General features: G+C 41.0%; 1 protein-coding gene across 1 annotated transcript in view; it reads right to left on the minus strand.

Moving 5' to 3' along the window:
- The window catches only part of WRN (WRN RecQ like helicase), a 377,656-nt gene that overhangs the window by 18,387 nt on the left and 335,286 nt on the right, over positions 1 to 23,983 (minus strand). Inside the window, exon 33 of the mRNA XM_053700137.1 lies at positions 21,312 to 21,544. Coding sequence (XP_053556112.1) covers positions 21,312 to 21,544 — 233 coding nt within the window. The remainder of the gene's footprint in view (positions 1 to 21,311; positions 21,545 to 23,983) is intronic.

The following is a 23,983-nucleotide window of genomic DNA, read 5'->3' on the forward strand; positions in this document are numbered from 1 at the left end:
AACTTGTCCATTTTACATAGTTTCTCTGGGATGATCAAATTCTCACAATCATCCAGAGTGGATAACACCTCCTTAAGCAGAGCGCGGAGATGTTCCAACTTAAATTTAAATGAAATCACATCGGGTTCAGCTTGTTGAGAAATTTTCCCTGAATCTGAAATTTCTCCCTCAGACAAAACCTCCCTGGCCCCCTCAGACTGGTGTAGGGGCATATCAGAACCATTATCATCAGCGTCCTCATGCTCTTCAGTATCTAAAACAGAGCAGTCGCGCTTACGCTGATAAGTGGGCATTTTGGCTAAAATGTTTTTGATAGAATTATCCATTACAGCCGTTAATTGTTGCATAGTAAGGAGTATTGGCGCGCTAGATGTACTAGGGGCCTCCTGAGTGGGCAAGACTGGTGTAGACGAAGGAGGGAATGATGCAGTACCATGCTTACTCCCCTCACTTGAGGAATCATCTTGGGCATCATTTTCAGTGTCACATAAATCACATCTATTTAAATGAGAAGGAACCTTGGCTTCCCCACATTCAGAACACAGTCTATCTGGTAGTTCAGACATGTTAAACAGGCATAAACTTGATAACAAAGTACAAAAAACGTTTTAAAATAAAACCGTTACTGTCACTTTAAATTTTAAACTGAACACACTTTATTACTGCAATTGCGAAAAAATATGAAGGAATTGTTCAAAATTCACCAAAATTTCACCACAGTGTCTTAAAGCCTTAAAAGTATTGCACACCAAATTTGGAAGCTTTAACCCTTAAAATAACGGAACCGGAGCCGTTTTTATCTTTAACCCCTTTACAGTCCCTGGTATCTGCTTTGCTGAGACCCAACCAAGCCCAAAGGGGAATACGATACCAAATGACGCCTTCAGAAAGTCTTTTTTATGTATCAGAGCTCCTCACACATGCGACTGCATGTCATGCTTCTCAAAAACAAGTGCTCAATACCGGCGCGAAAATGAGGCTCTGCCTATGATTAGGGAAAGCCCCTAGAGAATAAGGTGTCTAAAACAGTGCCTGCCGATATTATTTTACAAAAATACCCATATTAAATGATTCCTCAAGGCTAAATATGTTATATATGAATCGATTTAGCCCAGAAAATGTCTACAGTCTTAACAAGCCCTTGTGAAGCCCTTATTTACTCTGTAATAAAAATGGCTTACCGGATCCCATAGGGAAAATGACAGCTTCCAGCATTACATCGTCTTGTTAGAATGTGTCATACCTCAAGCAGCAAAAGTCTGCTCACTGTTCCCCCAACTGAAGTTAATTCCTCTCAACAGTCCTGTGTGGAACAGCCATCGATTTTAGTAACGGTTGCTAAAATCATTTTCCTCTTACAAACAGAAATCTTCATCTCTTTTCTGTTTCAGAGTAAATAGTACATACCAGCACTATTTTAAAATAACAAACTCTTGATTGAATAATAAAAACTACAGTTAAACACTAAAAAACTCTAAGCCATCTCCGTGGAGATGTTGCCTGTACAACGGCAAAGAGAATGACTGGGGTAGGCGGAGCCTAGGAGGGATCATGTGACCAGCTTTGCTGGGCTCTTTGCCATTTCCTGTTGGGGAAGAGAATATCCCACAAGTAAGGATGACGCCGTGGACCGGACACACCTATGTTGGAGAAATTACATGCTCTATCTGAATCATGAATGTTTAATTTTGACTAGACTGTCCTTAGTCAACATTTCTCAAAGTCTCTCAAACCTTTGCTCTTTTCCATCTCCTCTTTTGACCAATCTGTCACTACAACTCCACTCTTACATCAGTCCTTGATAATTTGGCCCCTCCTACCGTAGCTCACAGATCATGCCCGAATACTCAGCCCAAGCGCATGCGTCTTGAGACACTAGAGACCCCGTTATAGATATATAAAGCTAAGATCGTTGCATATGTAACTGTAAATCCGAGAAACGCGTTGAGTGTTATATACTTCTATTGATTTTATATTTTTAATAAAACACACTTTGTGTTTTATGTAACTGGCCATCTGAGCTTTGTGGGATGACAATGTGTTTACTTTGGGCTTCTTTACTATCTTTAACATCTGCATCTGTGAGATCCAACATTGTGAGAGGAATTCTTTTGCCAGTGAATCGATACAGTCGGCTGGACGGCTTCTTACAGATCAGCACATTTTGAGTGCAATATAAATTGTATGTTTTTTGTCCTGTAATATCTGCTTGATTTGAGGAATCTGCACTATTGGGGCACCCTTTTGTGTGTTTTTTTTCTATAGATTGGATCCTTCTCTGAGGAGATAAGAGATTTTGGAAGAAAACCTTTTCTCAATTCAACCTCCCCCTCCTACTACTAGCCTATTTCCCTACTCCCCCTTGCCTCTATCAATCCAGAGACTGCAATTATTAAGGTTACTACTAACAGCAAAATCTAAAGGCCATTTCTCTCATTTAAATCATCTCGATAAGTCTGCAGCCATTGGCATTGTTGACCCTCCTCTCTTGCAAAAAAACCCTCCAGTCCTTTGGAATTGGTGGCACAGCACGTTTGCTATTCTTCTCCTAACCAGCAGCTGCTGCCCCTCTAACACTTTTTGTTGGGGTACCATAATACTGTTCTTGGTCCCCTTCTCTTTTCAATCTCTACTTCATGCTAAAAGGGACTGTCTAGTAAAAATTAAACTTTCATGATTCAGATAGGGAATGCAATTTCCAATTTACTTTTATAATCAAATTTTCTTTGTTCTCTTGGTATTCTTAGTTGAAAGCTTAACTTAGGTAGAGCCATATGCTAATTTTTAAGCCCTTGAAGGCTGCCTCTTTTCTGAATCCATTTGACAGTTTTTCACAAGTTCATGTGTACTATATAGATAACATTGTGTTCACGCACGTGGAGTTATTTAAGAGTTAGCACTATATGCCTGAAATGCAAGTTGATAGATAATAAACAAATATTTATTTTTTGTGTTTTTTTTAGAAGTGGCTTAGGTACAAGGTAATCACAGAGATAAAAAAGTATATAATATAACCATGTTGCTTATGCAAAACTGGGGAATGGGTAATAAAGAGATTATCAGAGGAGTAACTAGAAACCTCAGGGCCCAGGTGCAAGAATCCATGAAGGCCCCCCCCCCAAAAAAAATAATCAGCAACAGTACTAATCAGTTATATAAAATGCGAGCAAGCTCTATACTCTGCACACACACACAAATATATACACTCATATACACACACACATACACTCTCTCTCTCACACACACTCTCACAAATATACTCTCTCACACACAAAGACACACAGACACTTGCTTACACACACTTACATATACACTCACACACACACACACATATATATACACTCTCTCACACACACATATATATACACTCTCTCACACACACACATATATATACACTCTCTCACACACACATATATATATATACACTCTCTCACACACACACACATATATATACACTCTCTCACACACACAAAGACACACAGACACTTGATTACACGCATTTGCTTTTCCATAGCTAGTTATTTGACAGTTAATCTCCATCAGAAGCATTTACTACCTCTCTTTTTTTCTAGCTTTGAAACCTCAAGTTTTCTAATTCCTCTAGAAGAAACAGTAGCAAGGTTTATATTTAGGTTTGATCATGCTAACATAACAAAAGATTGCTTAAAGGCACATAACTGACTGCAGCACATTTATGTTGGCAGATTTATTTGTAGTTTTTAGGGGGTTTTAATGGTGCATGACCTGCTGACAATCTGGAGGTACACTGAGTACAGATTTTGTAAATATGCTTGTACATATGGGGATGAATCATAATAACTTATTAGACACACACACACACACAATATATACACACAGATATAGACACATACATGCACACATATATATCCATTCACATGCAGACACATATATACACACATATCCAAACACGTGCAGAAACATATATACACACACACACACATATATATATATATATATATATACACACACTCATCCATACACACATATAGACACATACATGCACACATACATCCACACAAATCTAAACACATATATATGTACAGACACACATATATACACACACTTACATATATATACAGAATTTCACAAAAGTAAGTACACCCCTCACATTTTTTAAAATATTTTTTTATATCTTTTTATGTAACACTGAAGAAATTACACTTTGCTACAATGTAAAGTAGTGAATGTACAGCCTGTCTCCTCAAAATAACTCAACACACAGCCATTAATGTCTAAACCGTTGGCAACAAAAGTGAGTACACCCCTAAGTGGAAATGTCCAAATTTGGCCCAATTAGCCATTTTCCCTCCCCGGAGTCATGTGACTCGTTAGTGTTACAAGGTCTCGGGTGTGAATGGGGAGCAGGTGTGTTAAATTTGGTGTTATCGTTTTCACACTCTCTCATACTGGTTACTGGAAGTTCAACATGGTATCTCATGGCAAAGAACTCTCTGAGGATCTGAAAAAAAGAATTGTTGCTCTACATAAAGATGGCCTAGGCTATAAGAAGATTGCCAAGACCCTAAAAATGAGCTGCCGCACAGTGGGCAAGACCATACAGCGGTTTCACAGGACAGGTTTCACTCAAAACAGGCCTCGCCATGGTTGACCAAAGAAGTTGAGTGCACGTGCTCAGCGTCATATCCAGAGGTTGTCTTTGGGAAATAGACGTATGAGTGCTGCCAGCATTGCTGCAGAGGTTGAAGGGGTGGGGGGGTCAGCTTGTCAGTGCTCAGACCATATGCCGCACATTGCATCCAATTGGTCTGCATGGCTGTTGTCCCAGAAGGAAGCCTCTTCTAAAGATGATGCACAAGAAAGCCCAAAAACAATTTGCTGAAGACAAGCAGACTAAGGACATGGATTACTGGAACCATGTCCTGTGGTCCCATGAGACCAAGATAAATTTATTTGGTTCAGATGGTGTCAAGCGTGTGTGGTGGCAACCAGGTGAGGAGTACAAAGACAAGTGTTTCTTGCCTACAGTCAAGCATGGTGGTGGGAGTGTCATGGTTTGGGCCTGCATGAGTGCTGCCGGCACTGGGGAGCTACAGTTCATTGAGGTAACCATGAATGCCAACATGTACTGTGACATACTGAAGCAGAGCATGATCCCCTCCCTTTGAATAATGGGCCGCAGGGCAGTATTTCAACATGATAATCTCAAAAACACCTCCAAGACGACCACTGCCTTGCTAAAGAAGTTGAGGGTAAAGGTGATTGACTGGCCAAGCATGTCTCTAGACCTAAACACTATTAAACATCTGTGGGGCATCCTCAAATGGAAGGTGGGGGAGCACAAGGTCTCTAACATCCACCGGCTTTGTGATGTCGTCACTCCAGTGGCAACCTGTGAAGGTCTGGTGAACTCCACGCCCAAGAAGGCTAAAGGCAGTGCTGGAAAATAATGGTGGCCACACAAAATATTGACACTTTGGGCCCAATTTGGACATTTCCACTTAGGAGTGTACTCACTTTTGTTGCCAACGGTTGAGTTATTTTGAGGGGAGAGCAAATTGACACTGTTATACAGGCTGTACACTCACTACTTTACATTATAGCAGTGTCATTTCTTCAGTGTTGTCACATAAACAGATACAATAAAATATTTACAAAATGTGAGGGGTGTACTCACTTTTGTGAGATACTGTATATATAAGGGATGGGCTATATGGGCAAAAAAAAATTGTGATTCTTATAAATGACTATAACACTTTAATTTTTCAATAAAAACAGAATTTATGTTTACCTGATAAATTACTTTCTCCAACGGTGTGTCCGGTCCACGGCGTCATCCTTACTTGTAGGATATTCTCCTCCCCAACAGGAAATGGCAAAGAGCCCAGCAAAGCTGGTCACATGATCCCTCCTAGGCTCCGCCTTCCCCAGTCATTCGACCGACGTAAAGGAGGAATATTTGCATAGGAGAAACCATATGATACCGTGGTGACTGTAGTTAAAGAAAATAAATTATCAGACCTGATTAAAAAACCAGGGCAGGCCGTGGACCGGACACACCGTTGGAGAAAGTAATTTATCAGGTAAACATAAATTCTGTTTTCTCCAACATAGGTGTGTCCGGTCCACGGCGTCATCCATACTTGTGGGAACCAATACCAAAGCTTTAGGACACGGATGAAGGGAGGGAGCAAATCAGGTCACCTAGATGGAAGGCACCACGGCTTGCAAAACCTTTCTCCCAAAAATAGCCTCAGAAGAAGCAAAAGTATCAAACTTGTAAAATTTAGTAAAAGTGTGCAGTGAAGACCAAGTCGCTGCCTTACATATCTGATCAACAGAAGCCTCGTTCTTGAAGGCCCATGTGGAAGCCACAGCCCTAGTGGAATGAGCTGTGATTCTTTCAGGAGGCTGCCGTCCGGCAGTCTCATAAGCCAATCTGATGATGCTTTTAATCCAAAAAGAGAGAGAGGTAGAAGTTGCTTTTTGACCTCTCCTTTTACCAGAATAAACAACAAACAAGGAAGATGTTTGTCTAAAATCCTTTGTAGCATCTAAATAGAATTTTAGAGCACGAACAACATCCAAATTGTGCAACAAACGTTCCTTCTTTGAAACTGGATTCGGACACAAAGAAGGCACGACTATCTCCTGGTTAATGTTTTTGTTAGAAACAACTTTCGGAAGAAAACCAGGTTTAGTACGTAAAACCACCTTATCTGCATGGAACACCAGATAAGGAGGAGAACACTGCAGAGCAGATAATTCTGAAACTCTTCTAGCAGAAGAAATTGCAACCAAAAACAAAACTTTCCAAGATAATAACTTAATATCAACGGAATGTAAGGGTTCAAACGGAACCCCCTGAAGAACTGAAAGAACTAAATTGAGACTCCAAGGAGGAGTCAAAGGTTTGTAAACAGGCTTGATTCTAACCAGAGCCTGAACAAAGGCTTGAACATCTGGCACAGCTGCCAGCTTTTTGTGAAGTAACACAGACAAGGCAGAAATCTGTCCCTTCAAGGAACTTGCAGATAATCCTTTCTCCAAACCTTCTTGAAGAAAGGATAGAATCTTAGGAATTTTTACCTTGTGCCAAGGGAATCCTTTAGATTCACACCAACAGATATATTTTTTCCATATTTTGTGGTAAATTTTTCTAGTTACAGGCTTTCTGGCCTGAACAAGAGTATCAATGACAGAATCTGAGAACCCTCGCTTTGATAAGATCAAGCGTTCAATCTCCAAGCAGTCAGTTGGAGTGAGACCAGATTCGGATGTTCGAACGGACCTTGAACAAGAAGGTCTCGTCTCAAAGGTAGCTTCCATGGTGGAGCCGATGACATATTCACCAGGTCTGCATACCAAGTCCTGCGTGGCCACGCAGGAGCTATCAAGATCACCGATGCCCTCTCCTGATTGATCCTGGCTACCAGCCTGGGGATGAGAGGAAACGGCGGGAATACATAAGCTAGTTTGAAGGTCCAAGGTGCTACTAGTGCATCTACTAGAGTCGCCTTGGGATCCCTGGATCTGGACCCGTAGCAAGGAACCTTGAAGTTCTGACGAGAGGCCATCAGATCCATGTCTGGAATGCCCCACAATTGAGTAATTTGGGCAAAGATTTCCGGATGGAGTTCCCACTCCCCCGGATGAAATGTCTGACGACTCAGAAAATCCGCTTCCCAATTTTCCACTCCTGGGATGTGGATTGCAGACAAGTGGCAAGAGTGAGTCTCCGCCCATTGAATGATTTTGGTCACTTCTTCCATCGCCAGGGAACTCCTTGTTCCCCCCTGATGGTTGATGTACGCAACAGTCGTCATGTTGTCTGATTGAAACCGTATGAACTTGGCCTTTGCTAGCTGAAGCCAAGCCTTGAGAGCATTGAATATCGCTCTCAGTTCCAGAATATTTATCGGGAGAAGAGATTCTTCCCGAGACCAAAGACCCTGAGCTTTCAGGGGTCCCCAGACCGCGCCCCAGCCCACCAGACTGGCGTCGGTCGTGACAATGACCCACTCTGGTCTGCGGAAGCTCATCCCCTGTGACAGGTTGTCCAGGGACAGCCACCAACGGAGTGAATCTCTGGTCCTCTGATCTACTTGTATCGTCGGAGACAAGTCTGTATAGTCCCCATTCCACTGACTGAGCATGCACAGTTGTAATGGTCTTAGATGAATTCGCGCAAAAGGAACTATGTCCATTGCCGCTACCATCAAACCTATTACTTCCATGCACTGCGCTATGGAAGGAAGAGGAACAGAATGAAGTATTTGACAAGAGTTTAGAAGTTTTGATTTTCTGGCCTCTGTCAGAAAAATCCTCATTTCTAAGGAGTCTATTATTGTTCCCAAGAAGGGAACCCTTGTTGACGGAGATAGAGAACTTTTTTCTACGTTCACTTTCCACCCGTGAGATCTGAGAAAGGCCAGGACAATGTCCGTGTGAGCCTTTGCTTGAGGAAGGGACGACGCTTGAATCAGAATGTCGTCCAAGTAAGGTACTACTGCAATGCCCCTTGGTCTTAGCACCGCTAGAAGGGACCCTAGTACCTTTGTGAAAATCCTTGGAGCAGTGGCTAATCCGAACGGAAGTGCCACAAACTGGTAATGCTTGTCCAGGAATGCGAACCTTAGGAACCGATGATGTTCCTTGTGGATAGGAATATGTAGATACGCATCCTTTAAATCCACCGTGGTCATGAATTGACCTTCCTGGATGGAAGGAAGAATTGTTCGAATGGTTTCCATTTTGAACGATGGAACCTTGAGAAACTTGTTTAGGATCTTGAGATCTAAGATTGGTCTGAATGTTCCCTCTTTTTTGGGAACTACGAACAGATTGGAGTAGAACCCCATCCCTTGTTCTCCTAAAGGAACAGGATGAATCACTCCCATTTTTAACAGGTCTTCTACACAATGTAAGAATGCCTGTCTTTTTATGTGGTCTGAAGACAATTGAGACCTGTGGAACCTCCCCCTTGGGGGAAGCCCCTTGAATTCCAGAAGATAACCTTGGGAGACTATTTCTAGTGCCCAAGGATCCAGAACATCTCTTGCCCAAGCCTGAGCGAAGAGAGAGAGTCTGCCCCCCACCAGATCCGGTCCCGGATCGGGGGCCAACATCTCATGCTGTCTTGGTAGCAGTGGCAGGTTTCTTGGCCTGCTTTCCTTTGTTCCAGCCTTGCATTGGTCTCCAGGCTGGCTTGGCTTGAGAAGTATTACCCTCTTGCTTAGAGGACGTAGCACTTGGGGCTGGTCCGTTTCTGCGAAAGGGACGAAAATTAGGTTTATTTTTGGCCTTGAAAGACCTATCCTGAGGAAGGGCGTGGCCCTTGCCCCCAGTGATATCAGAGATAATCTCTTTCAAGTCAGGGCCAAACAGCGTTTTCCCCTTGAAAGGAATGTTAAGCAATTTGTTCTTGGAAGACGCATCCGCTGACCAAGATTTTAACCAAAGCGCTCTGCGCGCCACAATAGCAAAACCAGAATTTTTCGCCGCTAACCTAGCCAATTGCAAAGTGGCGTCTAGGGTGAAAGAATTAGCCAATTTGAGAGCATGAATTCTGTCCATAATCTCCTCATAAGAAGAAGAATTATTATTGAGCGCCTTTTCTAGCTCATCGACCAGAAACACGCTGCTGTAGTGACAGGAACAATGCATGAAATTGGTTGTAGAAGGTAACCTTGCTGAACAAACATCTTTTTAAGCAAACCTTCTAATTTTTTATCCATAGGATCTTTGAAAGCACAACTATCTTCTATGGGTATAGTGGTGCGTTTGTTTAGAGTAGAAACCGCCCCCTCGACCTTGGGGACTGTCTGCCATAAGTCCTTTCTGGGGTCGACCATAGGAAACAATTTTTTAAATATGGGGGGAGGGACGAAAGGTATACCGGGCCTTTCCCATTCTTTATTTACAATGTCCGCCACCCGCTTGGGTATAGGAAAAGCTTCGGGGGGCCCCGGGACCTCTAGGAACTTGTCCATTTTACATAGTTTCTCTGGAATGACCAAATTCTCACAATCATCCAGAGTGGATAACACCTCCTTAAGCAGAGCGCGGAGATGTTCCAATTTAAATTTAAATGTAATCACATCAGGTTCAGCTTGTTGAGAAATTTTCCCTGAATCTGAAATTTCTCCCTCAGACAAAACCTCCCTGGCCCCCTCAGACTGGTGTAGGGGCCCTTCAGAACCAATATCATCAGCGTCCTCATGCTCTTCAGTATTTTCTAAAACAGAGCAGTCGCGCTTTCGCTGATAAGTGGGCATTTTGGCTAAAATGTTTTTGATAGAATTATCCATTACAGCCGTTAATTGTTGCATAGTAAGGAGTATTGGCGCGCTAGATGTACTAGGGGCCTCCTGTGTGGGCAAGACTGGTGTAGACGAAGGAGGGGATGATGCAGTACCATGCTTACTCCCCTCGCTTGAGGAATCATCTTGGGCATCATTTTCTCTAAATTTTGTGTCACATAAATCACATCTATTTAAATGAGAAGGAACCTTGGCTTCCCCACATTCAGAACACAGTCTATCTGGTAGTTCAGACATGTTAAACAGGCAAAAACTTGATAACAAAGTACAAAAAAACGTTTTAAAATAAATTGTTACTGTCACTTTAAATTTTAAACTGAACACACTTTATTACTGCAATTGCGAAAAAGTATGAAGGAATTGTTCAAAATTCACCAAAATTTCACCACAGTGTCTTAAAGCCTTAAAAGTATTGCACACCAAATTTGGAAGCTTTAACCCTTAAAATAACGGAACCGGAGCCGTTTTTATATTTAACCCCTTTACAGTCCCTGGTATCTGCTTTGCTGAGACCCAACCAAGCCCAAAGGGGAATACGATACCAAATGACGCCTTCAGAAAGTCTTTTCTATGTATCAGAGCTCCTCACACATGCATCTGCATGTCATGCTTCTCAAAAACAAGTGCGCAATAGAGGCGCGAAAATGAGACTCTGCCTATGATTAGGGAAAGCCCCTAGAGAATAAGGTGTCCAATACAGTGCCTGCCGGTTATTTTACATAATTCCCAAGATTAAAATAATTCCTCAAGGCTATGGAGTATAAAATATGTTTATATATAAATCGATTTAGCCCAGAAAATGTCTACAGTCTTAAAAAGCCCTTGTGAAGCCCTTTTTTTCTTTCTGTAATAAAAATGGCTTACCGGATCCCATAGGGAAAATGACAGCTTCCAGCATTACATCGTCTTGTTAGAATGTGTCATACCTCAAGCAGCAAAAGTCTGCTTACTGTTCCCCCAACTGAAGTTAATTCCTCTCAACAGTCCTGTGTGGAAACAGCCATCGATTTTAGTAACGGTTGCTAAAATCCTTTTCCTCTTACAAACAGAAATCTTCATCTCTTTTCTGTTTCAGAGTAAATAGTACATACCAGCACTATTTTAAAATAACAAACTCTTGATTGAATAATAAAAACTACAGTTAAACACTAAAAAACTCTAAGCCATCTCCGTGGAGATGTTGCCTGTACAACGGCAAAGAGAATGACTGGGGAAGGCGGAGCCTAGGAGGGATCATGTGACCAGCTTTGCTGGGCTCTTTGCCATTTCCTGTTGGGGAGGAGAATATCCTACAAGTAAGGATGACGCCGTGGACCGGACACACCTATGTTGGAGAAAATGTATTTAAAACTACAGAATCTTAATGTACATGTTTCTCAATGTCCAATACACTCTGGGAGAATACAAATACAAACCACATATATGTGTGTGTGTATGTGTATATATATATATATATATATATATATATATATATATATATATATATATATATATATATATATATTCATTCATAATCTACAGTATTATTTTTTTTTACACTGTGAGTATGCATTTAACTACTAATGTTCTATTAAAAAATAAGCAAGCATTATAAAATACAGTAATATTCTTAGCTCCAGAGTGAGCAATCTCTGTGCCTGTAGAAATATTGCAAGTAATCATTCTCCATAGCATGCAGTAATATTCTATTTTGTGCAGTGCAGTATATCATATAAGAGAATGGACAAACAAAAATGGCACTGCCTTGCATAGAGAATATGTGGGGTAAAATGATTAGAGGGACCTAGCACTGCACCCACAAATCAGCAACAGTACTTAATCAGTTATATAAAATGCGAGTAAGCTCTATACTCTGCAGTAATGTCTCTATAGCAAACAATAATAGTGTAAAGTAAGTCAGCTGAGCTCTATAGTTTGCAGTATGATTCTAATGCAGAGGAGACAAGCTCTTTATTGCAATGGTGACCTATGCCAAGTGAGTCCCACAACACTACCAGTGTCACTCACCGGCACCCCAAGCAGCGTTTTCTTGTCCGGTGCAGCAGCAAGCACAGCGGCTCCCTCCCACCATGTATAGAAAGCTGGCCAGCAGGATGCATGGTCTGTGTGCAAAAATACTTTGAATGGCCGGCTATCCCTCCACCTAGATCCGACACAGCTGCCCCCCTCAGCCTGAGCTCAGTCAGTACAGCACTAGTAAGTCACTGTTAGCCCGCTTACCCGAATGTGGCCGCAGCGGAGCCCTCCTGTACGTCATAGGTGACATCATAGTGGGCGGGTTTATAAATCGCTCTCTCGCGGTTTTTAAACAGCGGCAATTAATCGTGCAGCCCTAGTATATATACCGGTATATATATATATATATATATATATATATATATATATATATATATATATATATACACACACTCATCCATACAGACATACATAAACACAATCACACACACACATTCATACATTTACAAACACATAAAAAAACAGAATTTATGCTTACCTGATAAATTACTTTCTCCAACGGTGTGTCCGGTCCACGGCGTCATCCTTACTTGTGGGATATTCTCTTCCCCAAGAGGAAATGGCAAAGAGTCCCAGCAAAGCTGGTCACATGATCCCTCCTAGGCTCCGCCCACCCCAGTCATTCGACCGACGGACAGGAGGAAATATATATAGGAGAAATCATATGATACCGTGGTGACTGTAGTTAGAGAAAATAATTCATCAGACCTGATTAAAAAAAACAGGGCGGGACGTGGACCGGACACACCGTTGGAGAAAGTAATTTATCAGGTAAGCATAAATTCTGTTTTCTCCAACATTGGTGTGTCCGGTCCACGGCGTCATCCTTACTTGTGGGAACCAATACCAAAGCTTTAGGACACGGATGAAGGGAGGGAGCAAATCAGGTCACCTTTACGGAAGGCACCACAGCTTGCAAAACCTTTCTCCCAAAAATAGCCTCTGAAGAAGCAAAAGTATCATATTTGTAAAATTTGGCAAAAGTGTGCAGTGAAGACCAAGTCGCTGCCTTACATATCTGGTCAACAGAAGCCTCGTTCTTGAAGGCCCATGTGGAAGCCACAGCCCTAGTGGAGTGAGCTGTGATTCTTTCAGGAGGCTGCCGTCCGGCAGTCTCATAAGCCAAACGGATAATGCTTTTAAGCCAAAAGGAAAGAGAGGTGGAAGTCGCTTTTTGACCTCTCCTTTTACCAGAATAAACAACAAACAAAGATGATGTTTGTCTGAAATCTTTAGTAGCCTCTAAATAGAATTTTAGAGCACGGACAACGTCCAAATTGTGTAACAAACGCTCCTTCTTTGAAACTGGATTCGGACACAAAGAAGGTACAACTATCTCCTGGTTAATATTTTTGTTAGAAACAACTTTAGGAAGAAAACCAGGCTTAGTACGCAAAACCACCTTATCTGCATGGAACACCAGATAAGGAGGAGAACACTGCAGAGCAGATAACTCTGAAACTCTTCTAGCAGAAGAGATTGCAACCAAAAACAAAATAGTAACAAGATAGTAACTTAATATCTACGGAATGTAAAGGTTCAAACGGAACCCCTTGAAGAACTGAAAGAACTAGATTTAGACTCCAGGGAGGAGTCAAAGGTCTGTAAACAGGCTTGATCCTAACCAGAGCCTGAACAAATGCTTGAACATCTGGCACAGCTGCCAGTCTTTTGTGAAGTAAAACAGATAAAGCAGAGATCTGTCCCTTCAGAGAACTTGCAGATAATCCTTTCTCCAAACCTTCTTGTAGAAAGGATAGAATCTTAGGAATTTTTATCTTGTTCCATGGGAATCCTTTAGATTCACACCAACAGATATATTTTTTCCATATTTTATGGTAAATTTTTCTAGTTACAGGCTTTCTAGCCTGAATCAGAGTATCTATTACAGAATCTGAAAACCCACACTTTGATAGAATCAAGCGTTCAATCTCCAAGCCGTCAGTTGGAGGGAAACCAGATTCGGATGTTCGAATGGACCCTGAACAAGAAGGTCCTGTCTCAAAGGTAGCTTCCATGGTGGAGCCGATGACATATTCACCAGGTCTGCATACCAAGTCCTGCGTGGCCACGCAGGAGCTATCAAGATCACCGAGGCCCTCTCCTGATTGATCCTGGCTACCAGCCTGGGGATGAGAGGAAACGGTGGGAATACATAAGCTAGGTTGAAGGTCCAAGGTGCTACTAGTGCATCTACTAGAGTCGCCTTGGGATCCCTGGATCTGGACCCGTAGCAAGGAACCTTGAAGTTCTGACGAGACGCCATCAGATCCATGTCTGGAATGCCCCATAATTGAGTTATTTGGGCAAAGATTTCCGGATGGAGTTCCCACTCCCCCGGATGGAATGTCTGACGACTCAGAAAATCCGCTTCCCAATTTTCCACTCCTGGGATGTGGATCGCAGACAAGTGGCAGGAGTGATCCTCCGCCCATTAAATTATCTTGGTCACTTCTTTCATCGCCTGGGAACTCCTTGTTCCCCCCTGATGATTGATATATGCAACGGTCGTCATGTTGTCTGACTGAAACCTTATGAATTTGGCCTTTGCTAGTAGAGGCCAAGCTCTGAGAGCATTGAATATCGCTCTCAGTTCCAGAATGTTTATCGGGAGAAGAGACTCTACCCGAGACCCTGAGCTTTCAGGGATTCCCAGACCGCGCCCCAGCCCACTAGGCTGGCGTCGGTCGTGACAATGACCCACTCTGGTCTGCGGAAGCTCATTCCCTGTGACAGATTGTCCAGGGTCAGCCACCAACGGAGTGAATCTCTGGTCTTTTGATCTACTTGAATCGTCGGAGACAAGTCTGTATAATCCCCATTCCACTGTCTGAGCATGCACAGCTGTAATGGTCTTAGATGAATTCGTGCAAAAGGAACTATGTCCATTGTTGCAACCATCAATCCTATTACTTCCATGCACTGCGCTATGGAAGGACGATGAACAGAATGAAGTACTTGACAAGAGCTTAGAAGTTTTGATTTTCTGACCTCTGTCAGAAAAATCCTCATTTCTAAGGAATCTATTATTGTTCCCAAGAAGGGAACTCTTGTTGACGGGGACAGAGAACTTTTTTCTCTGTTCACCTTCCATCCGTGAGATCTGAGAAAGGCTAGGACGATGTCCGTATGAGCCTTTGCTTTTGACAGGGACGACGCTTGAATCAGGATGTCGTCCAAGTAAGGTACTACTGCAATGCCCCTTGGAACCGCTAGAAGGGACCCTAGTACCTTTGTGAAAATCCTTGGAGCAGTGGCTAATCCGAATGGAAGTGCCACAAACTGGTAATGCTTGTCCAGAAAAGCGAACCTTAGGAACTGATGATGTTCCTTGTGGATAGGAATATGTAGGTACGCATCCTTTAAATCCACGGTAGTCATAAATTGATTTTCCTGGATAGTAGGTAGGATAGTTCGAATAGTTTCCATTTTGAATGATGGTACCCTGAGAAATTTGTTTAGGATCTTTAGATCCAAAATTGGTCTGAATGTTCCCTCTTTTTTGGGAACTATGAACAGATTGGAATAAAATCCCATTCCTTGTTCTCTTATTGGAACTGGATGTATCACTCCCATCTTCAACAGGTCTTCTACACAATGTAAGAATGCCTGTCTCTTTATTTGGTTTGAAGATAATTGAGACCTGTGGAACCTTCCCCTTGGGGGTAGTTCCTTGAATTCCAGAAGATAACCTTGGGAAACTATTTCTAGCGCCCAAGGATCCTGAACATCTCTTGCCCAAGCCTGAGCAAAGAGAGAAAGTCTGCCCCCCACAAGATCCGGTCCCGGATCGGGGGCTATCCCTTCATGCTGTTTTGGTAGCAGTGGTAGGCTTCTTGGCCTGCTTACCCTTGTTCCAGCCTTGCATTGGGTTCCAGGCTGGTTTGGGTTGTGAAGTAATACCCTCTTGCTTAGAGGATACAGAATTAGAGACTGGTCCGTTTCTGCGAAAGGGACGAAAATTAGGCTTATTTTTAGCCTTAAAAGACCTATCTTGTGGGAGGGCGTGGCCCTTTCCCCCAGTGATGTCTGAAATAATCTCTTTCAAATCAGGTCCAAATAATGTTTTACCTTTGAAAGGAATGTTAAGCAATTTTGTCTTGGAAGACACATCCGCTGACCAAGACTTTAGCCAAAGCGCTCTGCGCGCCACAATAGCAAACCCTGAATTTTTCGCCGCTAATCTAGCTAATTGCAAAGCGGCATCTAAAACAAAAGAGTTAGCCAATTTAAGTGCTTGAACTCTGTCCATAACCTCCTCATACGAAGATTCTTTACTGAGCGATTTTTCTAGTTCCTCGAACCAGAAACACGCTGCCGCAGTGACAGGAACAATGCATGAAATTGGTTGTAGAAGGTAACCTTGCTGTACAAAAATCTTTTTAAGCAAACCCTCTAATTTCTTATCCATAGGATCTTTGAAAGCACAACTATCTTCGATAGGAATAGTAGTGCGTTTGTTTAGAGTAGAAACCGCCCCCTCGACCTTGGGGACTGTCTGCCATAAGTCCTTTCTGGGGTCGACTATAGGAAATAATTTCTTAAATATAGGGGGGGGAACAAAAGGTATGCCGGGCCTTTCCCACTCTTTATTTACTATGTCCGCCACCCGCTTGGGTATAGGAAAAGCGTCGGGGGGCACCGGAACCTCTAGGAACTTGTCCATCTTACATAATTTCTCTGGAATGACCAAATTGTCACAATCATCCAGAGTAGATAACACCTCCTTAAGCAGTGCGCGGAGATGTTCTAATTTAAATTTAAATGTCACAACATCAGGTTCAGCTTGATGAGAAATTTTTCCTGAATCTGAAATTTCTCCATCAGACAAAACCTCCCTCATGGCCCCTTGAGATTGGTGTGAGGGTATGTCAGAACAGTTATCATCAGCGTCCTCTTGCTCTTCAGTGTTTAAAACAGAGCAATCGCGCTTTCTCTGATAAGTAGGCATTTTGGATAAAAGATTCGCTATGGAGTTATCCATTACAGCCGTTAATTGTTGCATGGTAATAAGTATTGGCGCACTAGATGTACTAGGGGCCTCCTGTGTGGGCATAACTGGTGTAGACACAGTAGGGGATGATGTAGTATCATGTTTATTCCCCTCATTTGAGGAATCATCTTGGGCAATATCATTATCTGTGGCATTACTGTCCTTACTTTGTTTGGACACTATGGCACAATTATCACATAAATTTAAATGGGGAGACACATTGGCTTTCATACATATAGAACATAGCTTAACTGATGGTACAGACATGTTAAACAGGCTTAAACTTGTCAACAAAGCACAAAAAACGTTTTAAAATAAAACCGTTACTGTCACTTTAAATTTCAAACTGAAAACACTTTATTACTGAATATGTGAAATATATACTGAATATGTGAAAAAGTATGAATTCAAAATTCACCAAAATTTCACCACAGTGTCTTAAAGCATTAAAAGTATTGCACACCAAATTTCAGAGCTTTAACCCTTAAATTAACGGAACCGGAGCCGTTTTTACATTTAACCCCTATACAGTCCCAGCTATATGCTTTGCTGAGACCCAACCAAGCCCAGAGGGGAATACGATACCAAATGACGCCTTCTATAAGCTTTTTCAGTGATTCTTAGCTCCTGACACATGCATCTGCATGCCTTGCTCTCCAAAAACAACTGCGCATTAGTGGCGCGAAAATGAGGCTCTGTCTACAACTAGAAAAGCCCCCATCTGAAAAAGGTGTCCAACACAGTGCCTGCCGTTTTTTTTAAACGTTCCCCAAGATTATAATACCAATTATTAGTTAGAATCTGCATAATATGCCTAGTAAAGCAATCGTTTTAGCCCAGAAAAATGTCTACCAGTTTATAAGCCCTTTTTGAAGCCCTTTATTCTTTTATGTTTAACTAAGAAAATGGCTTACCGGTCCCCATGAGGGGAAATGACAGCCTTCCAGCATTACTTGGTCTTGTTAGAAATATGGCTAGTCATACCTTAAGCAGAAAAGTCTGCTAACTGTTTCCCCCAACTGAAGTTACTTCATCTCAACAGTCCTGTGTGGAAACAGCAATCGATTTTAGTTACTGTCTGCTAAAATCATCTTCCTCTTACAAACAGAAATCTTCATCCTTTTCTGTTTCAGAGTAAATAGTACATACCAGCACTATTTTAAAATAACAAACACTTGATAGAAGAATAAAACTACATTTAAACACCAAAAAACTCTTAACCATCTCCGTGGAGATGTTGCCTGTACAACGGCAAAGAGAATGACTGGGGTGGGCGGAGCCTAGGAGGGATCATGTGACCAGCTTTGCTGGGACTCTTTGCCATTTCCTGTTGGGGAAGAGAATATCCCACAAGTAAGGATGACGCCGTGGACCGGACACACCAATGTTGGAGAGAACACACATAAATATAGAAGCATTTATTATCTTGCCTCGCTGTTACTTTCAGTGTTCTTAGCTATTGTGCACACATTGTTTCCTTTATTAATAATAAAAATATTTATTGATATGGGATTATGTGGTGAATTATAGATTGTTAAATGTTTTTGGCACTAGTATCACTGAGACAATACATACAATATTGTTATTGCACTATGCTGTTATTTGCAGGTCATTCCTGATGCTTTAAAGAACCAGTGTCTGGCAAAAGAAGGGGTCAGCATGTCAATTGTATAAAAAAAAGAAAAAAAAAAAAGAAAAAAAAAAGCAGAGTTCATAGATTGGGTCAGATAACAGATTAACAACCTCATGTGTCCCCTTTCAGTAAAACTGAGATAAGACCCATGAGATCGTTAATCTGTTTAACGTTACTAAAACCCATTTGTAAAATATCCTGGCAGTTTGCAGACCAATCTAAATTAATAGCAAACATGAAACCTTAAGGAGCAAGATAAACTGACAGCTTACAACATTTTTAAGTAAACGAAACGGTGGCTCCTACCTTGTTCCTCAATAAGTTTGTTAACGGCAGCAGAGAAGTTTTTTTCGAAGAAGCGATGTCATAGGCATGCCTAAGATTCTGAGACGGACCCTCAGCTTGAAATCAGAGTGGCCGCTCAGATTTGCCAACTACTGCACTGCCATCTCTACAGAAGCCCGAACGCAGATTGTCACCATTTGCTGTGTGTGCCCCGCTGGCCACTATTAAAATAACTAAAATAAATCACCTTACAACATGGTAGACTAGTTTTAAGCTTCTTAAAAGTGAGCAATGCTGATGGGCCCCCACAAGTGGCAGACCTTCAGGCCAGGTAGCAACTGCAACCTTTGTGACCGTGGAAGTTACACCCCTGGGGATTATAATTTTTTTTAAACAATAAAAATTCTGGCGTATACTGTCCCATTAAGTTTCTTAAAATCCCACAGGTTTTGTCACCATTTGAATGCCAATGACACACAAATCTATCTCTGTGCACCAGACCTATCCCCTTCCTTGCTATCTCATGTCACTGCCTTTCTAATGTTTCATTCTGGATGTCCTCTCACTACCTTAAATTAAATCTCTCTTTAACTGAGCTCCTTATTTTCCTCCCTTCTTCTAATATCTCAACCTTCCAAATTTCTATAACTGTTGATAATAACATAATTACCCTAACACCTCATACACGATGCCTTGGGGTCACACTTAAAACAGATCTTTCCTTAACTCCTCACACCCCGCCATTTCCACCTTAAATTTTCAAAATTAATTATTTCCTCACACAAAACACAACTAATATATATTTTAATCCACTCATTTCCCAGCGTGACTACTGCAACTCCATCCTCTGTGGTCTCTCTAGCTGCTGTATTTCCATAATGAATGCTTCTGCCAGGCAGATCTTCCTTACACCTTGCTCCTCATCTGCTGCACCTCTCTTCCAATCCATTCACTGGCTTCCTCTAGCTTCCAGAATAAAACATGACATTTTGACCTCATAATTCAAGGCCCTCAATAACACTGCTCCTCCTACATCTCTGACCTAGTATCAAGATACTCTCTCCCTCGTCCCCTTCACTCTGCTCATGACCAACTTCTCTCCTCCTCTCTTGTTGCCTCCTCACATTTTCATTTACATGACTTCTCCATAATGGCTCTAATCTTGTGGAAGTCTCTGCCTTGCTCCACAAGATTCTCCCCTAGCTTTCAGTTTCAAGCTCTCCTTAAAGTCTCCACTGTTCAGGGATGTATATATAGTACGCTATACATTTCCTACCTCAGTTCCTCACATCGTTTGTCATCCCCAAGCCCTCTTAGCATGTAAGCCTATGTATCCAGCTGACCGGTAGATCAACTTCATGTAAGGTGATCTACAGCTCTTAGCAAGGCCCTATACCCATATTTGCTTCTTATAAATGCTACCTTCCATATAATACCTATGCTTATAGACTTACAGAATCCGTTGACGCTTAACAAATAATAATAATCATAATAATAATAATAATAATAATCATAATAATAAAGAGAACAGAAAAACCACACATAACTCTTATAACTGCTCGAAGATGAAAATTGAGTAGAGATTGGTCTATTATATGCAACTGCAAAGGCACAATAACTGATAAAAACAGATACTGCTATGAAAATCTAACTTGTTTTGAAACAAAGTATTTAAGTCTAAATGTGTATTAAAGAGACAGTGTATTGTAAATGTTTTTCTCTTTAAATGTGTTCCTAATGATCCAGCAAGGGTGTATTCCATTGTTTATAAATAGCTTCTGTACCTTTATTTTGTCATTTAAAATAATTTTGCCTGTTGAAACCCCCCCCCATACTGAGCATTGCAGCACCATCGTATTGGCTATAGAAAAGTTAGGCAAACGAGAAGCTACAACAGAAGCCAACCTTCCAGTGGGAGGTGGAAAAGACTGGCCCATTTGGGTGTGCCTGTAGCATCTTTGAATACAATGAACACTTATCAGCTGCTTGCCTAAGTACATTGTCCATTTAACACAGCACAGTGGGCTTTGGATGACATAAAAAAGGGATAATATTATTGTGTAGTGCAACATTACATGCTGACCTCTTTTTCAATCCATAGGGAGTTGTCTATAGTGACTTTCTGTTTTGAGTTCTCTGGTGGTCGCGCCTGGAATGGTTTTGCTGGAGAGGGCATCACACTGCTTGCAGGACAAACCTTCTGGCTCTGAGCTCCATCATTGTTCTCCTTTTCCAGAAGCGCAATAACCATTCTGATGAGGTAGATTTCAATGTCCTGCGGCAGCAGCTCATGAATAGCTTTAAAGCTAGATAGGTCTAATAATAGTACAAAATAATAAGTTTTATTGTTTTAAAGGGACACTGTAGTAAAACCATTTCTATCATAAGTATAAATTAAAGGGATATGAAACCCACAATTTTTCTTTTGTAAATCAGACAGAGCATACAATTTAAAAAAAATTTCTAATTTACTTCTACTAGCAAATTAACTTTGATGCCATGGTATTTTTTGATGAAGTGATACCTAGTAGGGGTCTGGAGAACTACATGGCAGTGCTGCTATCTAGTTCTCTTGCTAATGGATAACATTCTTGCAAAACTTTTGCCATATATTGCTACAGATACATGCAGATAGAGCTTGCGTCCTTGCTTTCCAACAAGATCTAACAGAACAATTTGATAATAAAAGTAAATTAAAAAGTTGTTTAGAATCGCATGACTCAAAGAAAAAAAAGTCATGTCCCTTTAAGTTTAAATATGTTGATAATACGAAGACAAAATGTTAAGTAAAAAATGTTGTATTCAAATAATACAGCAGTATCAGCCATATATTTCCTTCTAATGCTTACTGGCCGATGCCAAATCAGAGAAGCGTCTGGATACAACTTTGACAGATTGCCCATGCACAATCCTGATTGGTTAAAGTGAACAGCTAATCAAGATTGCGTAGCAACGTCTAAATACAGAGGCGGCACACATACAAACATATACGTTCAAGGAAGTCCTGTTGCTATGGATTTCTAGAATTTTAAGAAAAGAGTTTTTATTTAAAGTATTTTATTTAAATGGACAGTTAACACCTTGATGGGTTTAATAATTCTCGGGACTTGATGTGGTTGTTGCAGACTTTGCAAGGTTTAAACACAGTTATATGTAAGCAACAGTGCAGCAGTAAACTGTTCTAACACATTACAACATTTTCCTTTTTGCACTTTTATGTCACTTTAGTTGCAGATCTGCCTTCTGATTCCCCTAGATCGCCCCTGGATGAACTAGGTTCCAGCAGAGCTGGATTCTTTTCAATTGTTTTCACCAAAACTAATTTGAGGCATTATAGCGCTGAAATCAGGTATGTACAAATATTCGAATGACTGGGGTAGGAGGGAAGGGAGGAGCTATTTATGCAGCTCTGCTGTGGTGCTCTTTGCCTCCTCCTGCTGACCAGGAGGCGTAATCCCATAAGTAAGGATGAAATCCGTTGACTCATCGTATCTTGTAAAAGAAATTAATTTTAAAAACAGGGGGATGAAGAAAATAATTACTGTTTAGTTATGGCAAACACCATGCCATTGCTCCGCCCGCATCTTCTTATACTTTATTTAATTGATCAACGAATCCAGCGTCATCCAATCGTTGTGTGCCCCGCGAGCTGGACGCCAAAAGGGGCACACGATTGGATACTAAATACAGTATGAGATGCCGGCGGAGGAACGGTGCGATGTTTACCATAACTAAATGGCAATTATTTTACAAATGAAGCGTCTTTAAAAATTTTAATGAATGAAATTGCCCCCGTTTTTAAAATTAATTTTATATACTGTGTATAAAGTGCTTACGTTTGCAATCACTTTAAATTTCACATACTTGTACATTTTTAATCACACTATTAAAAATATATTTGTACATACCTGATTTTCAACGCTCTAATACCTCAAACTACTTTTGCAGTTACAATCACTTTAAGAATGTGCCTAAGTTTACAATCATTTTAAGATTTTATATATATATATATATATATATAAAGTAAAACATGTAGTTTAAGAGGCAAAATATTACTAGGCTGATTTTAAACCTCTGTTCAGTTCTGATTAATTTAAAATTACATGAAGACTGGATGCACATACTAGATTGTCCAACAGATGTCACTGTTCTCTTGTTTAAAAAAAAAATACTGTGTTAGGAACAGTTGACTTTCAGTTTATCTAAAGATAGAATTATCAGTCTGCTATCTAAGGCACATTTAAAGGGATGTTAAACAGTCTGTTTCATTGTTGTAATAAAAAAAAAAACCGTACTAAGCAGGTACTATACTTAATAGAAACAATTGAACTATTTATGATCCATCTATTTAAATTAATTTTTACACTACATTTGTGCTTCCTGTCACAGTCCTACATGGAGGAGAAGGCCTTTGCAGGAAGTTGTATCTTAGCCTGATTTTTCTGTATACCTATGTATAATGTTATATATACAGTATCTAACAGAAGTGAGTACACCCCTCACATTTTTGTAAATATTTTATTATATCTTTTCATGTGACAATACTGAAGAAATGACACTTTGCTACAATGTAAAGTAGTAAGTGTACAGCCTGTATAACAGTGTAAATGTGCTGTCCCCTCAAAATAACTCAGCACACAGACAACCGTTGGTAACAAAAGTGAGTACACCCTTAAGTAGAAATGTCCAAATTGGGCCCAATAGCTATTTTCCCTCCCCGGTGTCATGTGACTCGTTAGTGTTACAAGGTCTCAG

The sequence above is a fragment of the Bombina bombina genome, chromosome 2 (assembly GCF_027579735.1).
Source record: "Bombina bombina isolate aBomBom1 chromosome 2, aBomBom1.pri, whole genome shotgun sequence".
Lineage (NCBI taxonomy): Eukaryota > Metazoa > Chordata > Amphibia > Anura > Bombinatoridae > Bombina > Bombina bombina.